This window comes from Aythya ferina, assembly GCF_964211825.1.
Source record: "Aythya ferina genome assembly, chromosome: 13".
Lineage (NCBI taxonomy): Eukaryota > Metazoa > Chordata > Aves > Anseriformes > Anatidae > Aythya > Aythya ferina.
In genome coordinates this window covers 1,346,599-1,366,139 of record NC_140311.1, presented here as the reverse complement: position 1 = coordinate 1,366,139, position 19,541 = coordinate 1,346,599, and the positions used below count along the sequence as shown (strand labels likewise).

The 19,541-nt window shown below is 52.2% G+C and overlaps 2 protein-coding genes across 6 annotated transcripts in view; both read right to left on the bottom strand.

Moving 5' to 3' along the window:
- The window catches only part of EDA (ectodysplasin A), a 73,766-nt gene extending 66,646 nt beyond the window's left edge, over positions 1–7,120 (bottom strand). For 2 of the 5 annotated variants that reach the window (XM_084534044.1, XM_084534045.1), the window contains exon 1: positions 6,683–7,114. In XM_084534044.1, coding sequence (XP_084390170.1) covers positions 6,683–7,033 — 351 coding nt within the window. In that variant the 5' untranslated portion in view covers positions 7,034–7,114. Of the gene's footprint in view, positions 1–6,682 lie in introns of all 5 variants that reach the window. The other 3 variants (XM_084534046.1, XM_084534047.1, XM_084534048.1) reach the window with 3 other exon arrangements.
- Positions 1–19,541, bottom strand: part of LOC311443785 (protein Wnt-11b-like) — a 132,207-nt gene that overhangs the window by 80,322 nt on the left and 32,344 nt on the right. The window lies entirely within an intron of this gene.

Sequence of the window (19,541 nt, the reverse complement as noted above, 5' to 3'; positions counted from 1 at the left end):
AGCTGCATTTCACAGTAAGCTGCATTTATGCCTTCAAATTCCTGTGCTTCCCTTTAGCCCCAGAACTCAAGCTGGTGGGGTATTCGCTGCATACCTGGATGCATTACGTTATTTTACCTTAAGTGACCCCCATTCCCCACTGGGGCTACCCCTAAAATCAGGAGGGAGAGAGGGTAAAAGAGCATCTTCTGGTGCAGGGATGCTCCAGCAGGTGTTTGTCTCATCTCTGCTCTTGTTTCAACCAATTAATTAATTATTTTTTTAAAAAAATAGACAAAACCCCCATGCCCACAGGTCAGTGCTCACTGTGACGGGGTGGAGAATACCGACTGGGACAAGACCCCAAAGCCCAGGGACAGCATTTTCCTGAGATGGGCACATCTCGCTGCTGGCAGACGCTGGTGCTGGGCACCCCAGCCCCCCTTCCTTGGCAGGGCAGTGGCACCGTGGTGAGGAATCTGCACTTCTGCCTGTGCCACATGGGACTGCAGAGCTGCTACCCGCTCCAGAGGTGGATTTCCCATCAAGTGATGGCTTAAGAAACTACTTCACTGTCTTCCTCCCTCTGCCTTGTTATGTGCCTGGAGAGAGATTTAAAACACAGAGGTGAAATGAATTGCAAAGGCGGGATGAATGGGAGCCACACAAAGGCTGCGCACAGGGACAGCAGCACAGGGACAGCGGCACCAGCCCATTGCCGGAGGCAGATGTGGCATTTAACCCTGCTTTGTGCCTGATGAGCTGCTAAGGCTCTGGGAGCTATTGGCACATTGTGCCTCTTGTAAAGGGGGGAGTAAACAGCAGAGAAAAGAAGGGCCTGGTGTTGTAAAGTGACATTTGCCATCACTTCAGTGGCTCGGTCTATTGTGATCTTTGCCTGGATTTAACACATATTTAGTCCGTGCCTCCTGCTGGGCCCCAGAGCATCCCGCTGCAAGGCCACGCAAACCCTGCAACCCTGCAAAACCGTGCCCTGCAGCACCTGCTGCAACAGCACGCCACACGCACAACCAGGCAATACCATGCCAAAGCCAGCCAACACCGCGCAACACGAGCTGCTGCACCCTGTGCCATGCAACACCGCACCCCACAAAGCCACCGTGACACCATGCCAGGCCCACTGCTGCAACGCCATGCAACACCGGCGTGCCTGCAGCATGGGAGAGCTCCCTACGTCTGCTTGCACACATTTAGTTCTCCCGGATGATCTGACCAAGAAAACAGCGCTGCGGGCACCCCGCTCAGCTCTGCACGGCGTTCCTCTCCGCCACGCAAAGACAGGAGGCAGAGCGCAGAGCTAAATGGCTTGCAGACCTACAGATCATTTCGAGTGGCTGCTCTGTTTCTCCCGCTGTGCGAGCCATTTACGAGGAAGTGGGAGCATAGTGGGGAGAGCCGAGCTGCAGTCGAGGTGCAGCTTGAGTCAGAGGATGCTGGCACTTGCCATTTGGAACGCATTACAGCACTGGCATTTCATCAATACAATCTCGCATATTTAGTACTTTGCACTTACAACAGAATTTTATTTGGCCTTATGGAAAGAGCTCATTTTAATATCCCCACATCTGTTAGTAATTATTTCTGTTATAGTAGCGTTCAGGCCCAACTGGCATCAGCACCATTAGCATACAAAAACAGTTCGTTTCCCCAAGAGTTTAACAAGAGAGCGCTTACAACTGCAACATGTAAAAGCCTAGGCAGGAGTTTTATTTTCCTAACCTATAAAGACAGTTAACTATTTTCAAATTACATCCAAATCTCGCTGTAATTTGTATTTGTGCACAATGAATCCTGACAGATCACATCTTCAGAGATGCACTTACCACTCACTCATTGCAGGGAATTTGTTTACTGCTCTACGTTGGCAGAAACCCCTCAGCCTCTCGCATACGGGTTACCTTTTGCAGCCAGACACCTCTAAAAAAATAACATCCTCTTAAGTGTTGAAAGATATTAAAATACAAAGTCATTAACATATAATAAGAGTGGATTGAGAGCTTTGCATGCTCTGAGGTTCTCAGGGCTTGGCTTCGAGTCAAGAAAAATATATTGGATTAGTATGAGAGCAAAATTAGGACTGTGTGCAGTTTAATTAGCATTACAAGATACTACATGTGTATGGAAGAGCAGGGAAGATTTATAGTATTATGCGGTAAGAAAAACAACATTAAAAGGTTAAAATACTACCACGGTTTGATAAAGCACTTTGTGTTGTATCTGAGCCGAGACCTGACCAAGCTCTTGGCTACTCCCGTGCTCACGTTTCTGTTTCCTACAATACATCAGCACCTCCGTGATCCCAAGCGTTTCCTCTTTTCCTTCCCGCGCATCACCGAGTGCTCTCCACGCTTGTCCCCCATCTACTTTTCCTGTGCTCTTGGCTGGGAGAGGGAGGAGAAAAAAAAAAAAAAAAGCTTCCTATTGTGCTGCACAGTTATCAACTATTTTCCAGCACCCGTCCCCCCCGCTGACGTGCGCGGGGAGGCAGGAGAGCTGGCGCGATCCTACCGACGGCTTCCCCCAGGCGTGAGCCTGCTGGGCTGAGCAGCTGGGCAGCGATGACATCCAGCAGCCCGAGGCTCAGCCAAAAAGCAAAACCTGCGCTCGGCGTCGTGCGAGAGTCAGCGAGCAAGCAGCACCAAGAGGAGACGGTGTGTCCGCCTGACCTGCTTGGCATGGGGCAACTTGGGAACAAATGGCACCAAAGAGGCACGGTACGTCTGTAAATAAGCAAGCTTGTTGGTGCTGGGGAGGCTGAAACCCCAGCACGCCCCCAGCCTCACGCAGAGCACGCGCGAGGCGCACGCCCGGCACCCGCTCCCGTTCTCCTGACGCCGTGCACGATGTTCTCCGTGAAGAACTGGAGCTTATGGACCCGTGCCAGGTTCTGCACAGAATATTCCTAGGCATAGTAGCACGAATGTGTTTTCTATTTGATATCAGGCGATCACGCTACGCGCCTCTCCCCCCGGCACACCCCCCAAACCTCACGCAACCTCAGGCGTGCCGTTCCCCCCGCTGAGGGAAGGGCACCATTAAAATGTGCATGAAGGTTACCAAAGGCATCGAGCGTTATTAGCCAGATAGCGCGCTGCGGTCTCCCTTTACTGTCATGTACAAGCTTCCTTCAGCGACAATTAGGATTGCTAAGTGTAATTCGAGGGAAAACAAACCATTAAACACGTCCTTAACAGGACCACGCTCTAGCTCTTTGCAGATCCGTGGTGCACCCGCACGGCCTCTCGGCTCGGGGTGCAGGAGCCAGGCACACGCCACGGGGATGAAGGCATGCAGGTGGGTTTGGGGCATGATGAAGGGTGGAGATGTTTCTGAAGCAGCTTTACTGGCTTTTAGGCCACACGATGGTTTGCTGTGCAAATCGTACCTGCGCCCTGGGGCTGGAATTGAGTCAGGGAGCATAATAACTGGTATTTTGCACCGGCGAGGCAAGGACACTGAGGTATCCTCACGCCGTCAGAGGACAAGAGAGCTTTTCTGTGCAGTTCCCCAATCCCACAAAACTGCTGCTCCGGAGGGCACCAGCAGCCTGTCTGTCCCTGCTTCTGACCTGGTGCGTTCCAGGAAAGGGCAGGGATCAAACCCCAGGGGACACCTCCAGGCCACCCCTCCTCCTTCCTCACCGGCATCCCAACCATTTGGGACCACTCTGGCAACTTGGCCGTGGGAGTTTGAAACCCCTTCCAAAAATAAATGTTTAAATCATCAAATACAAAGAGCCAACAGCTCAGAGAATAAAACCCTCGGTGGTAAAAGGTCCCTCTTCTGAGGGCACCTGTAGGTCCTGCGGGTTTATGATCAGTAAGGAAAAACAAAAAGTGCTCGGGTCACATATTTTCAGTCCCGTGTGCACCTTGTGCTTGAAGTCACTGGCACAAGCAGTGGCTGGGAGCTCCTGGCACGGGATGGCCCAGAGTGGGACGTGCTGGTGGCCACGGGCTGTGTGCCCTCCTGCAGCACCAGTCCTGGCACGCAGCGAGCTCCTGTGGCTGGCCCCGGTGCCCAGCTGCTGGTCAGAGGGCTCCGTGCGCATCCATCCTCTGCTCAGCACCTTGCTGGTGCAACTCCACGGCAGCCCCAAGCAGACAGCCACCCTTCACGCACGCCTCCAGGACGAGCTTGGTCTGGCACGGCTGGTGGATGTCTGACCGCACTCCAAGAAGGCTTTGGCAGTTTTTGTGCCCGCCTCAGGACACCCGTTTGGCCCTGCGCTGGCCTGGAGTGCGCATCCCCAAGAACGCGGCGCTGGGCCCCTGCAGCAGCCCCGGCCCTGTAACAGCTACACCACAGCACCTGCCTCGTCACAGCCCATGTTTAAATCTGCAAACATTGTTTTGGGATTTGGCCTGGGGTGTCCTGACGCTGAAGAGCCTGGTGCCCCGACCTGTCCTCCCGCGAGGAGCTGGCACCGGCACGGGGTCGGATCCTGCACCACACGCAGCTGGTTGTCGCTGGCACTCAGGATCCATCAGGTTCCTCTGAAAAGGCAGTGCTCAGACACAAAAACAGCGATTTTCTGGCAACAGAACATCGCCCGGATCAGGCACAGAAGTTTTACCAGGCCGTATGTGGTACCCTGCCGCCTGCTCCCTGCGACGGAGCCATTAACGAAGCGCCTGCCAAACTCTAACGAGCGCACTGACAGACCCGCTTTGTGCTCCACGAGCACACCCATCCGCAGAGATGATTTGTATTTTGTACTGCCAGCCGGGGCCCAACGCACCATGACAGCAGCGCGGCCGCCACCCAGCCCCGCTCGCCTCGGAGCGGCAGCCATCGAAGAGTCAATGAATTAAAGCGGCATTAACGAACTTTTAATCTAGAAGCCAAACTGATGATGCAACCCTCTGCAGCTTCTGGGACAAAGATGTGAACTACAATGCCTCAACCTCTGCCATGAAAAATTGCCCTTGTATCTTAAATTAGTTACATATTTGAATACCCTGTAAGATAGGAGAGCAGAGCGTTATCGCGCTGCCAAATCTCACTCCTGTCATGAGGTCATTTCTGGCACGCCGCCAGCGAGGCTTCTGCCAAAATATCTGCGCTGACCATTGCTCCCCGGCCTCCCCCTCCCTCCCGCCTCGGGTCAGAAAGGAAGAAAATAAAATAAAAGGGAGGGGAAGGGCTTTAAAGCAGCTTGCACGAGCGCAGCGGCACACGCGGTGCTTACTCTGCTCCTTCGCTGACCGTCCCGAGGAGCGGTGCAGGGAGGGCTCACGGGGTCGCCGTCTGTGGGGATGCTGAAGCCCCCCCCGCTGCACACCCCGACCCGTGGGGAGCGGTGTCACCGCTCACAGCCCCCCCGGTACCCCTCCAAAACGCTCCCTGAGTCACTCCCGCTTCGGTTCTGCTGCCTTGTGCCTCGGGACACGTTTGCATGGGGTTGCACTCGGGGTTTAACAGCAGCGCAGGCTGGCTGCTAGGGCTTGGAAAGCAGCTAGGAATCCTACAGGCACTGGGAGGTTTCTAACACCGTAGTTCACTTTTGGGGGAAGGCTGTTTGCAAACACCTCGCCTCACTGCTGCGATCAGGAAACGGGTATACGAGTGAAACATTGCAACACTGAAGGCTGGGGTTTCTCAGCCATATATACACCCAAGCAGACAGTAATGCAGAAAAGTCAGTGAGAATCGGGGGAGAAACAATGCCACAAGTACCATCAATCCCGTGGTGTCAGTGCACGCGCTTCCAAGCAGGCAGCTTTCGGGGCCAGCAGCTGGGCTGCAAACTGCTGCCCATCGCGCCCGGAGCCCTGCCTGCTCCTGCTACCAGGAAACTTTCTCTCGCGACCAAGCACTTCAACATGTCTGCAAGAACCCTTCCTCCTGCGCCTGACGGGGCAGATGTGAAAGAAATAAATTAATAATTAGCATTACCTTATCTGGAGTATGTCAGCTGTGGAGAGCAGCATTTGGATCTCGGCACACATTCGGAGACAAATTATCTAACGCCGTAATTTATGAATGCCTCAGCTATTCATTCTGGTATTTCATTAAACATGCGCTGGAAAGAAGAGCTCTGAAGCCTGAGCAGATTTAGCATGATAACACGAAAGGCGCTCCAGCCGCATGCTATTACAAGACAATCCAAGAATCCAAACATGACATCGGGCGGCTCGGGCTCACTTTACGTTGACACCGCTTAAGTAACAAAGGGCAGGGGAGATGGCCGGATAGCTCGGGCTCTCCCGGTTCGGCTGCTGCTCGGGGTTTGCTTTGGGAAGCCGGAGCCCCAGAGGGGTTTTGGGCAGCCAGAGCCTGCCCTGCGTGCGGGCACGGAGGCCGAGCTCGCCCCGGGGCCGTGCGGGAGGACAAGTTCCCAAACCGGTGGCTCTGCGCACGCCGGATTTGTGCAGCCCCCCGGGCGTGCTGGCTGGGGGGCGATGCTGGCGAGCGGACCCCTGCACCGGGAAGCCCGAGGGCGGCTGGGGGGTGGAGGGGGGGGGTGTGTGGAAAGCACGCCGGGTGCGCACGGAGAGCCCACTGCGCACCCTGGGGCCATCCGCCGAGGTGGCGATGCTGGAGTCGCGACGGTGGATCGCGATTGCGGGGCTCGACGGCAGGTGGAGCGCGGTGCGCCCCGGGGGCCGCCGTCCCGGAGCGCTGCCGCCGGCCCCCCCCCGGCGACAAGTGCTCGCCCCCGGGCCCCCCCGGCACCCACCTGCTGCTGCTGCCGCCGCTCGGCGCCCTCGGGCGGGCGCTGCGGGCGCGCTGCGGGCGGAGCCGCGGGCGGTGCGGCCGCGGTGCCGTCGCGGCGCGGGGGGGCGTTGGGCTGCGGGCCCCGCTCGCGGCGCAGCTCGGAGCGCAGCTCCAGGTAGCAGCCCAGCGTCAGGACGTGCAGCGCCAGCGACAGCGCGAAGAAGCCGAGGAAGAGCCGCCAGCTGCCGCCTCCTCCTCCTCCACCACCACCACCTCCTCCTCCTTCTCCTCCTCCTCCTCCTCCTCCTCCCCCGCCGCCGCCGCTGCAGGCGCAGCCCCCGCGGGCCGCCTCCCCCCTGCGCTCCGCGCCCATGGCCGGCGGTCCGAGCGGCGAGGCGCCCAGCCGCTACTGCTCCATGCTCCGCCGGGCCGCCCCGCGCCGTGCCGAGCCGCGCCGTGCCGTGCCGTGCCGGGCCGGGCCGCCGGGGGCTGCGCGGCCGGGGCCGCCCCAGCGCCCCACCAGCGGGCGGGGCTCGGCGGCGGGGAGGGGCGGCCGGGGGGGTGGGGGGTAGGGGGGGGGGGGGCCGGGGGGGGCCGCTCCGCCCCGAGCGGCCGCGGAGCGCACAGCGAGGATCCCGACGGAACGGCTGGGGGGGGCGCGGTGGGATGGGGTGGGATGGAAGAGAATTGGAAGAGAGTTAGGAAGAGAAGAGGACTGGGATAAAATTAGAATTAGAAAGAGAATTAGAAGTAGAAGGAGAGTGGAATGGAATTAGGATAGAGTTAGAAAAGGAATAGAATGGAATTAGAATAGAGTTAGAAAGAGAATAGAATTAGAATAGAATTAAAATTAGAAATAGAATAGAATAGAATTAGAATTAGAAATAGAATAGGATTAGAAGTGAAATGAAATGAAATGAAATGAAATGAAATGAAATGAAATGAAATGAAATGAATAGAATGGAATAGGATAGAATAGGATAAAATAGAATAGAATGGAATGGGATAGAATGGAATGGGAGAATAGAATAGAATAGAATAGAATAGAATAGAATAGAATAGAATAGAATAGAATAGAATAGAATAGAATAGAATAGAATAGAATAGAATAGAATAGAATAGAATAGAATAGAATAGAATGGGATAGAATAGAATGGGATAGAATGGGATAGGATAGAAGGGATGGGGTCAAACAGAACGGGATAGTATGAAATGAAACAGCATAGTATAGGAGGGAATGAATGCATCATCCTGATTCTGCACAGGGTGGGCAGACTTGGTGTTCTGTTCCAGGCACATTTTAGAGTGCAGAAATTAAAAACTCAGTGATGGAGATTGCAGCTACTTGGGCAGCTTCCTCTTCTGCATGAGCCAGCGTGGTCGCTGAGATCGGCTGGTCAAGGTGTGCTAATAGTCTGGGATATTTCTGGGTAGAGCTGTGTGGTGCCAGGAGCTGGACTTGATGATCCTGATGGGTCCCTTCCAACTCGGGATATTCTGTGGTGCTGTGACATGAAACGGCATGGGATGTGATGGAGTGGAATCACAGAGTCACGGTCATGAAATCACCAAATGCTGTGGGTCTTCACTCTCACAGTGAATAAACCACCTCTGGGCCTCCTCTTCTGCACACCAGAGGGCCCAGGTCCCCTCCAACCCTCCCACCAGCCTTGCTGTGCTCCTCTGGATGCCCTCAAGTAACTCAATGCCCCTTTCATGTTTTGTGTTCCTTTTTGAGAGGGAAGACTTCAAGAAAGCAGGCGAATAAATGACGAGTTTGGGTCACTTTACGTGCCTGAGAACAGAGGCGGTGGGGGAGGACACAAGGAGTTGCCAGCTCCCTGTCAGAGTTAGCGCAATGGCACATCTGCAGACCATCCCGATGCAGAAGCGAGATAGAAAGAATAGCATGAGATCAGCCTGGTCATCTCAAAGACAATAAGGAACACGCACAGAAAGTATAAATCAGGCCACTTCCTAACGCCGTGCGTAAAAGAATAGCACGAGCGTGCGGGGACACAGCTGGAGGGAGCGGGGCTGTGGCAGCGGGGGACAGCAAGGACAAACAGCAAGTGGCAGAGATAAGGAACGTCACCCAGGAGGTCAGCAAACAAGGAGAGAAAGAGCAGGTGGAGGGGGGCTCCTCTCAGCAAGGAGGAATGTGACCAGCCAAAGTGGAAATCGGCAGAAGGTTTGGGGCTATTCCAGTAAGAAATGGATTTTTTATTTTATTTTATTTTATTTTATTTTATTTTTTAATTGGGTTTCAGGCAACTGCTAACACCAGCAGCAGGTGAGTTGAAGGAGGGAAGGTGGAAGGTAAATGAGTGTTTTTGTGAATAACTGGGCCCAAGGAAGACAAAGTTTCAGCCAAATGGTTATCAGCTGCTTTATCATTATCCTGCCTTCACATTCCCTTGCCTAGCCTGGGGGATGGGGGAGGAAGGCAAGAAGTGGTGGTAGGGCAGGGGAGATTGTTTGAATGAGTATGGGCACTTCTTGACACAGCTTACAGATAGCTGCCAGCCAAGGAATCAGGAGAAACTCTGCAAAAATGTTCCCCATTCCTATCACCAATCCGTGGTTTCACTTGGCGATGGGATGGAGAGGGCAATGGCCAAGTTTCTGTATGATGCCTCCATGGCATAGGCTGCAAGCGAGTCGGGATACAGGGTCAGCACCAGTCTCAGCAAGTAGGAGAGCTGCCCTGAAGAAAATAGCATGAAAATTAAAAAAGAAAGAGCTCAAAAGTGTTCATGCACACCAGAACGAGCAGCGAGTGGGCACAGGGCGAGGCAGGCGTGGCTAGGTGGCACTGCTGCAGGACGCTGCTGTTTTTTTGGGTGGATCTGATGAACCTGGACCAGCAGAGAGATGCTGCTGCAGCAGTCCCAGCAGGACCATCACCTGCAGGACACGTGAAGCAGCCCAGCTTTGGGTCCCCACGGGTCCAGGTGCCCGTGCCCCGTTATCTCACAGGCAGGGCGAGCTTTTTGCAAGGCAGCCCTTTCCAGCAAAAAGCCTTCCAAGCACTGGGACACATTGCCTGGGAATTTGTGGGGTCTTCATGATGCTGTATTTCGTAGATTATGGCTATAAAGAATACTGCGGTTGCTGTTTATGCTGCCTTAGGGGAGGTGGGTGAACTAGATGACCTCTTTGTAGTCCGTCCTAGACTTATTTTACTGCACTAAGGGTTTGTGATATATTTTTTTTTTTAAGTTCTGTGTAATAGTCATGGAATTACATGAGCGTCTCTGTTTTCATTTAAGAGAGAAATGTTTCCCTAATATTTGTGTAGAAAAAACTGGAAGCATTAACCAGCGCCAACCCTAACAACTCAAGAGCAAAAAGCAAATAAAAGCAAGTGGGCCCTCTTTGTACAAAATTCCGCAATTATTTTGGGGTCATTTATAATTATCTGAACACTTATGGTTGTTATTGTCTCTCAAGATCCAAATTGTTTAAAAACAATCTTACATTGACTTACTCAGACTTGCAATAGGCTAGCTCTATTTCAACAGTAATTTATGTTACTTTTAGGATGACTTTTAGAGGTCAAGGCAGCCCACAAGTCCCTGAAATACTTTGTACTCTGTGTTCCTAGGGCCTAAGGACAGATCTGTGCTGCAAATGTCTTAATCCCATGCTACACAGGTGGGTCAATAGGCAATTAATATTAACCATTTGTAAGAAGTCAGTTCTCCGGCTCCACTGGGATCTCATTAGGGACATTGATCCTATGAATGAAGTACTCAAGCCTCCTGGAGCAGGTCATCATACAAAATCCTCTCAATTAAAGATAAATCACACCTGATGATATAATTAATCTGTCGCCCCAGACCAGAGAGAGGTCCTCACATGTTGGCCGTGTGGCACTGGCCCACTCCCACAAGCCGAGGCTTTACTCTTTCTCTAATATTTTAATTTCTCTCGTGCTAAGCCTGGCTGCCAGCTTCAGGCTTAGGTGAGAGCACGTGGTGGAGAGCCTGCCCTTGCCGTGGGTGTTTCCTTTCTGAGCCATGAGCCCTCTTCCTCTGCTGAACGCAGCCACTGCCCTTTCTTTTACAGGTTTCATCCCCTTTTTCTGAGCCATCCCGGCTCGAAGGTTTAAGTTGTCTTCTGTAGCCCGGCCTCGTGGCTCCGAGGAGTCCCAGCCCAGGAGAGGATGGCGGAGAGAAAAGCCTCGCATTCATCACGGAGCCTTTGCTCTGGTGCAGAAACGACAGCGATCCTTAATGCTTTGGACTGGCTGATCAAAGGCAGGGTCCACAATAGGGAAATAAAGAACAGTTCTTTTTAATCAGGGAAGAGCATTGCTACACAAGGAAGAGGTCCCCCCACCCAAATTTTGCCTCTTTATATCTGCTGGAATTTATTGGGTCCAGCTGCCCCTGCTTTTTTTTTTTTTTTTTTTTTTTTTTTTTTTTTTTTTTTTTTTTTCCCTTGAACAATGGAGAGAAATCTAGGAAAAAAGGAAACATTCCAAAAATAAAGGCATTGTTCCTTCCAGATCGAGCTGCGCGACAAACTCCTCTGGAGGACGGGTCGGGCCTGGAGGGAGGACGGACGCGCAGAGGCGATGCCTCTGGTGCCGGGGGGCTTTTCCCCTCGATTCCTGAGCTTGCTGGCTTTGCCATCACCGCGGGTAAGCCAGCCTTCGTGTCCCAGCAGCACCGAAGTGAGCAGCAGGAGGAGGAACCTGCTGCAGCAGCTTGTTGGAAAAGCCCTCTGAGCACAACTCGGGGCACGTCAGGGGCAGAGCCAGTGCCCGCTGTTGTGCATGTTTAAGGGATTAGTGAATCTCCTGGAAGCACGATGCAAATAAGATTTTAGCCCATTTGCCATTTACGTTTTGGCAACAGCTGCAATATTTGCAGCAGCAATAGAGTAGGTTTTAACATGCGTGACCTAAAAGCTTTGGAATTCATGACTTTCCTTTGAGGAAAGCTCCACTAAATTGCAGGAAAGCCATCTCTTTTGCTCTCTATGATGTTAGCAACGTTAATACAATGCAGTCTCCTGAAACCTGACATCATAGCATGCCGAGAACGTGTCCTCAGATATGTTTATAAGCCCTTAGGACAAAGGATCCTGACTTTTATAAAGCCTTCATACATCAGTGCAGCTACAGATGCTCCTCAGCGAGGGCTGAGGTTTCTTGTAGGCAATCATTTAAGACTGCATTTGCAGCAGCTACGAGCTCTGCCTCCGCAGCCACGGTCGCTGTATGCAGCTGAAGCCCAGGGTGCACGGATCGAACACCACATTTGTGTTAGGAGAGCAACACACAGAGCAGTTGCATTCATGGGGTTGCTATCTTTCTGAGATCTGATTAGGAGGCTTTTGAGGTTTTCCCCTCTCAGGGCATCGCTGTCTGTCTCTGATCATTTGTCTGTCACCCTCATCTGACTTATGAGCTCTTACAGCTGCCACTTAACCCACAGCTGCAGAGCCTCCTCAACCCACCCTGCCCCAGCTCCATCCCGTTCCCCACCTGGCTGCAGTCACTGCAGAGACCTCACCCCCCGAGTCTCACCCCAAAGCTCTCAGGGCTGAGATGTGCAAGGCAGAGCAGGATCAGAAACCACTCGATATGACAGCGACAGCTCAGCAGCCACCACATTTCAAGCCTGAATTATATTTTTTTCTGCAACGTGCAGTTTCACTTGAGGGTCTCATTTTAAATCATGAGATATGAAAAAACAGAAAAGTAGGAACCACCGTTTATTGACAGAAATGTTTGAGATGCACTAATAATTATCAACATGTAGTAACAACAACAGAAAGGTAGGCTTGGGCTTATGTACACTTGTGTCCTTTTTACAGAGGAAAAGGAAAGTTTACTGACCAGCTCTGCTTATTTTCACATGTCCTTCCTCCCATACCCCTGCCTTCTAAGAATTATCAGCAAGTGGAAATCCAGCTTCCTGCAGAGACTTCGCTTTGCTTTCTGTTTTAAAGGAAGATGGAGGCCTAATTGCTCAGCCAGCTTTGCTATTTCATCCCATTACGGAGCATACGAGAGGGAAGTTTGGCCAAAGAATGCTAAGTTAAGCCTAAACACAGCTTCTTCTAGAGAGGGTAACTAGGATGTTGCTCTTGGTTCTGTTGTATGTTTATTTATATGTTATTTGGTGATAATGAAAAACAAATGTTCGGAATCTATTCAGTTCTTAAACTTTTATAGACTTATTGTCTTTATTTTCAACTGTGCAACCATCTCTCAGCCTCCCCCTCCCTCAGACACATGGAACTGCAGTCGGTGACCAGCGTCAGCTGTTCTCTTACTCATCCTGGCTCGAACAATGATATTCCACACCACATTATACAACACCCCGGTACTCGCTGCCTCATCGCCCCCAACCCCTCGGCTCCCCACATCACAGGTCGCGGAGGCCGGAGGATTCCTGCTCCTTATTGTCCTTGAGCGCCGGCTTCAGGACTCATTGTTGCGAATGAAAGGGGAGAGGATCTTTGCCTCCAGGAACATACGTGTTACGTGACAGGCGCCCTCTCAGAAAGCCCACAGCCTGGTTTGCTCCTCGCCCGGGGGGTGACGCCTGGCACCAGCAGCCCCCGGGGAAGCAGGAGTGTGCGGCGAGGCTTCGCGTGTCTCGAGGAAGGACCAGGAGGTGGGCGCTCCTCTCCTCTTTCTCCGGCTTTCCCAGGCCCCAGCATCTCTGCCCCTAAGATGTTTGCTTGACCTGGCTCTGGATTTGGTGTTCCTGGGCAGAAAAGACCCCCTCGCTTTGGGCAGGAGGTCCCCGAGTGGCCCCTTTCCCACTCAGCAGCTCCCTGTGAGCAGCAGCAGTCGGGTCTCACGGCACACTTTGCTCGTACCGGGGCTCAAACTGTGGCCCCGCTACATCTGCAAGTGATTTCGGTCATTTGATATTTGTCTCTGCTAATGTATGGCACTAACTACCTCTTTGAAGAAGCGGCCCTGATTAAATTATTACCCACAGAATGCAAGTCTCTAAATGCAGAGAAGCACAAGTCAAGGAGGCTGGAACAGGCACAAAGCAAAGGCGAGAGGGTTTCCAGCACACGCCCCGTTGGATTTCCCTCTGACAAAGGGTTGAAACCAGGGCTACAACCTGCTCCGTGGAGAAGTGTGTTTCCTTCTGCCAGCTCCATCTGCCCTCCTAGCCCCCCCCCCGAGGAGCATTCGTCCTGCACACCCCACCTGCAGCCACACCTGATGGGTGCACACCACATATCTGGGCTAATGGTGCATCATCACTGCCTCTAAAGCACCCTAAAGCCCTGGCTTTAAAGAGGGTAAATCCAGGGAATTTATATCAAAGCAGGAGCAGTCATAAGGAACTCATATGGTGCTGTCATCTTCTGCTCACTTCTGGGTTATTGGGAGCTGCAGGCTCGGGTCCAGCCGAGGGACCTCCCCACGAGGGCTGTGCTGTGCAGGTGACCTGGGATTTCGGGGATTTGTTGCCTCAGGTCTGGTGGTGTTACGTGACAGCAATAACCACGGGAAGAAAAGCCCGAGCATTTGCTCTTAGATGTGTCCCAGCAGTTAGAGATTTAGGCGAGGAGAAAGATCACAGGGCTCAGACATAATATCCTATAGTAACACAGTCTTAAACCAGCAATTTCCTCTTTGGACTCCACGCCGGATCAAGGTTTGATGAAGCACACCATCCAGAATATTGGTTAGAGGATTTGGAGAGAGGTAGTAGCCATTTATTACAGCATGGAATACTAAAAAATTACACTGCTTATTACAAAGGCATATTTCAAGCAGCTAACAGATACGGCCCTAATGAGTGCCATTTGCCTTCATCTCTTTTATTGCAGGTCCAGCGGCCACGGCTCTCTGAGCTCTGGATTTCCAGCGTTGGGGAATGCTGCATTTCTAGCCCAAACTAGCCAACACAAACATATGTGTTTCATCTCAGAATAAAAAAAAAAAAAAAATGATTGAAAAATAGCAAACCATGTAATTTTTGAAATGAGTAATTCATTTGTGATTTTAAATAAAATGCTTTTGGATGTGAAGGCCAGCTTCTCTGGATCAATTGGATGAAGACATCTGCTTTATTTCAAGGAGATCTGAAGAGGTAAAACTTGACAGTTCTTTGTTTAAATCTTCGCTATCTCCTTTGTATATCTAAATTACATTTATTGATATACAATGTTGACGTTTTTGTAATACTTTTAAATCTCATAACCTTCTGTTTCAAATTCACAGTCTTCTACCACTTAAGCTATTATTATTTTTACCAGTCCCAAGGGCGTGCTAGAGTCTCTTTGGTACAAATTAGAAAGGCTTTTATGAAAAACTTACAGTTTATATAAAAGAGGTTCTCGTTGGCTTCCCAGCTCCACCATCACTAATGCCAACGTAGTAACAGCTTCTCACGTAGGCTCACCCGGAACGGGTCCCCGTGGCATCTGGCACGTTAGCGCTGGTGCGAGGCTTGTTCACAACTAGACTCGAGGATCTGAGATGGTGTTAGAAACAGTAGCAATTTTCCCCAAGAGGGAAAGAAAAAAAAGCCAAATGTTGACAGGCTGATGAATACCCACATGTCAGGGGACCTTCTGACAGCAGAGCTCTCCTCCAAGCTGGTTGCAGGCCTACCTGCGGCTTGGCTGCTAAGCAGGGTTTGGTATAAAGCGGTGGCAGAAGCGCTTTTGGGGAAGACAGAGCACTAAATGATTTTGCAAGGAACAAATACTGGGGTAGAAATGATCGAATAGTCCCCAGGAGCTGCACCAAGGTGGCACAGGGCAACACCAAGCACTTCTGAAGTCCGTGTAGTGGAAAAAATCTGCAAGGAGAGACTGGGAAAGACTGGAGGGAAGAGAATGTGAGAGTGTGTCAGAGCAAACTCCGGGAAGAGTGGTGGATCAGACCTGAACGGTGGCTGGGGAGCCTGAGAGGAGAGAGGTAGTCCCAATTACTGCATACCTGGGGCTGTCACTCCATACTGAAACACGAAAGGACCATTAGGGAAAAGGAAAGCAGGGTGTAAGTGAGGTGATGTGCCCAGGGTTACACAAAAAAACCTCTCCCTAAAGCAGCATTGGTGTGTGACAATTTCTGACACTTGGCTCAGGTCTTCTGTCCTGGCTCTTCACATTAAGACATGCAAGTCTGATGCGATTTGACATCCTCTGGGTTTATCAGGCCCATGAGGGTCTGATCTTTGCTTGCACTTAACATTTCCCTCTTCAAAGAGAAGAAACATCCTGCAGGCTTCTCCCTGTAGGAAGATGCCCAAAAGGCAGTGTGATGGGGGATCCCCAAGCACCAGATGAACACCCATGGCATCCTGAACACATCCCAGGGCACATTTATTGCTCCCAACACAACATCAAATCCTCCTCTAGAATCTCCTTGTGAGCCCTCACCTTCACCAGCGGAAGGCTCGTGATGACTCTCACCAGGATTTTTCTCCATGCTGCCTTACAACAAGGAGCAGAGTTTGTGGAGGACGAACAGGGAACAGATTTTCCATGGTTGGAGCTGGGCTGCAAAAAGAGATGACTCCTTGGGGCCCAAGGAAAGTGGGGCATTTGACAGGGGATGAAAAAACAGTGGACTGCCTTTAAACATCACCTCCTTTTGGGTAACAGTTGGACTCAGTAACTCATAACTAAGCACACACCAGGACGTGCCTGCTGACTGCCACCCGGTCCTCCCCGTAGCCTGGGGATCTGCCCTTCTGGAGACTCCAAGAGCACAATGACCAGGGTTATTTTGCTTCCAGTGCTTCACACAGGCTTCCAAATTTATATTTTTCCAGAATACTGGGACCTGATGCTTCACCTGATGTGCTCTTATTAACGGGGTTGCTCAGCCCTCCGGGGATGTCAGCAGCACCAGCAGCTAACGGGGAGGGTTGCCAGGTAAACCACTAGCTCCAGGCAACGCCACGGAACAACACAATCAAGGTCCCCGCGGCACCAGCAGTTAAAATTAATCCTGTTAAATCTGAGTTAAAGACATTGATGTTTGCAGTGAAGGAAACATCGGTGTGACCTGGTCCTTCCTCAATTACCAGAATGGATCCAGCAGGGCGATAGGGGCCACGGTGCAGCGTTGGGGTTGTGGTCTACAGGGGGCAAAGGAGAGGCCAGGAAAAGTGGAGCAAGGGAGAAGCTGAAGAGCAGCCCCCTTGCAGCTCATGGCATCTAACATATAGTCACCTACAGCCCGTCCCAGCAACATCTGCTCTGCGATGGCAAGGGGGGTGCTAATGAAGAATAAATTGTAAGCTCTTACTTAATGCAAATTTTAGACAAAGAGGAGAACAAAGGAACGCTCCAGGCAAAAGTTGCGGAAAATTATGATCATTAATAATTTCTTCAACTCCAGCTACAAGATTTTCATCAGTCTTCTGAGGAGGCATCACGCTAACTTTCCAGTCAAAATCCATAAATCAACAAGGAGTACCTGTTTGATCACAGAAATGAGTGGAGAACTCATCCCCAACGTCAGGGCCTTCTGGTTTCAACACGTCCCCGACACGCGGCTTTTGAAGGGCCTGGAAGCGTCCCCGTCCTCCGCACACGCTCCCTTCAGGATTCAGCCTCACACGTTCAAGTGGTGGCGTCAAAAAGGAGGCCCTCGAGTTCGGATTCAGATCCCCGGTAACACGTTGCCCGATTTTCACAGGTTTTGTTGCATGCAGGGGGGACAACGAAGCCTCATGGAATTGTTCAGAAATCCGGTTATGAGGGCAGGGCGATTCCTAGACGCATGTGCTTGAAGACTGGGCTGCTTTCTTCCTGACAGGAGGAGACTACAACGCCTCGCACGGGGTCTGTCAGGCCATGGGGATACCCAGGGAGGGGGCTCCTCACCACCCCCAGCAGATGTTACCCCCAAATCCAGCCCCCCCCCAAGACTCCTGCTCCTGCCGGGTCCCACCTAGCGCATCAAATCACCTCCAACCCCGGGCCGTGGCTCGGCTTTGCACACCATTTATTGATCTGGGGGGTTGCAGCACTTCCATGCCGCATTTTTACGCCTCCCACCCCCGTTTCTGGGGGTCGCGGGCCGGACACAGCCGGGCCCCCCTCCGGGCGCCCCCTGTCCAGGCGCGGCCGAGGAGCGGCGCTGCCCCCTGGCGGCACGGCCCCGGCCGCAGCTCGCTCCTGCTTGGCCTCTTCACCGTATTTTCATTATTTTTATTATTATTTTTATCCCATGGCCCAGCCAAGGCCCCGGGGGAGCTGCTCTCAGTGCGCGCTGGGGGCTGGAGGCGGTGGCAGGGGCTGTTGGAGCAGGAGGGGCTCTATTCTTCCTCCTGAAAATTACCTGGATTTTGGCTTGTTTTTGAGCTTGGGGCACCAGAATGCAGCACTCCAGGCTGGACTTTTTCAGGGAAGGGGATGTAAGCCCCTTTTACAGAAATGGCACCACAGTGCAATGCTCCTTCCCCTCCTAAACATCTGACTGATTTCAGGCACCTGACAGATTAGGACAACACCTCAGGTCCTGCACTGGGTGGCAAATCTCACTGATGCACACGCAGATGCTCGCAGTGACAGAGCTCTTACCTGGAGGAGGAGATGGCTGACTGGGGAATAAATGGGCTCCCAAAGCCCCCACAGACCCCTAACAGCACAGCCAGGTGCCTGACCCTAAAGCACTCCCAGAAGCTGGGCAGGGTCAGGCTCTGCAGGCAACCCCAAAAGAACAAACACATAGAGCAGGGTGAGGATCCCTGACCGTGCAGGGAGATTTCTAACTGGGTGTCTCTAGCTTCCAGGTTCCTTCAAAAAACAACAAAAAAAAAGAAGGAAACAATAAGCAGAAAAGCCAGATTTTAGCATAAAGGACCCCAGCACCCTCATTTTACACCACTAATGCTGCTGCACATCTACACCACCCACCACTTTCCTACCTGAGCAGTGAAGTTATCCAAGAAACCCGGTCAGAAACCAGCACCTAGTGCTTCTGGAGAGCTCACAAGAGCCTGCAGGTGACTTTCCTTCTCTGGGACAGCAAGAGGGGAAGCACCCAGCAGCAAATTTATCTGGCAAGGTTCATTGCTGGCAATCGCAGGCAGCTGGGGGTGTCAGCACCACCTGTGATATCTCCCCAGCTGCCTGCACCAGGGCTGGGAGGGCAGGAGGACAGCTGGGTGGTTGTGCCAAATTGTGGTGCCTTCTGACAGGGGGTTTGGTGTCACCTCCAGACAGGGACAGCCTGGGGACACTGAGGGCTGAACGTGGCTGCTGGCTCTGAGCGGGGCAGGGAGGAGGAAGGAGCCAGAAGCCTCTCCGAGGCGATGGCAGAGGGAGATGTCCCCGCTTCTTCTCCCCTCTCGTTCTCCGGCAGAGCCCACCGCCTGCCCGCACCCCCTGGCAGCTGCCTTCTGTACCAAACACCCTCTTTGTATTCGTATTGTTTCCATCTCTGTCCAACCTCATTCCGTTTGTGCTCCCTGCTCCTCATCCTCTTTCCAGAGGGAGGATTTGCAGCTGGGGGCAGGGATGGCCAAGGCGCAACTTCAGAGTTTTATTACATGGCCTTTTGCAGCCTGGCATGCAGCATTCAATTTGGAGCGGAGTGTCCTAGCTCTGTTGCATGCCGAGATCTGTTGTCCAGATGAATTAATTCCAGATTATATGTGGGTGTGGACTTCAGCTGGGCAAAATTTGGATACCCTGGTTTAGTCATTATTCTCTGATGAATCTCTTGGTGACAGTCTTTGCCCCTATTGTTCTGAGGTGAGCCCCATGGCAAAAAATGTGAAGGCAAGAAACAAAAGAATATAAAGAAAGGTTACGAAATCAAACTCAGCGAGGCAGGGTTATTGTCCCTCCGCTCTGCCTCTGCTGTCCTCCTTTTGAGATGGGGCTGGGGAGGAAAGCGCCCGCCGGACGGGCACGCTGGGCACCGC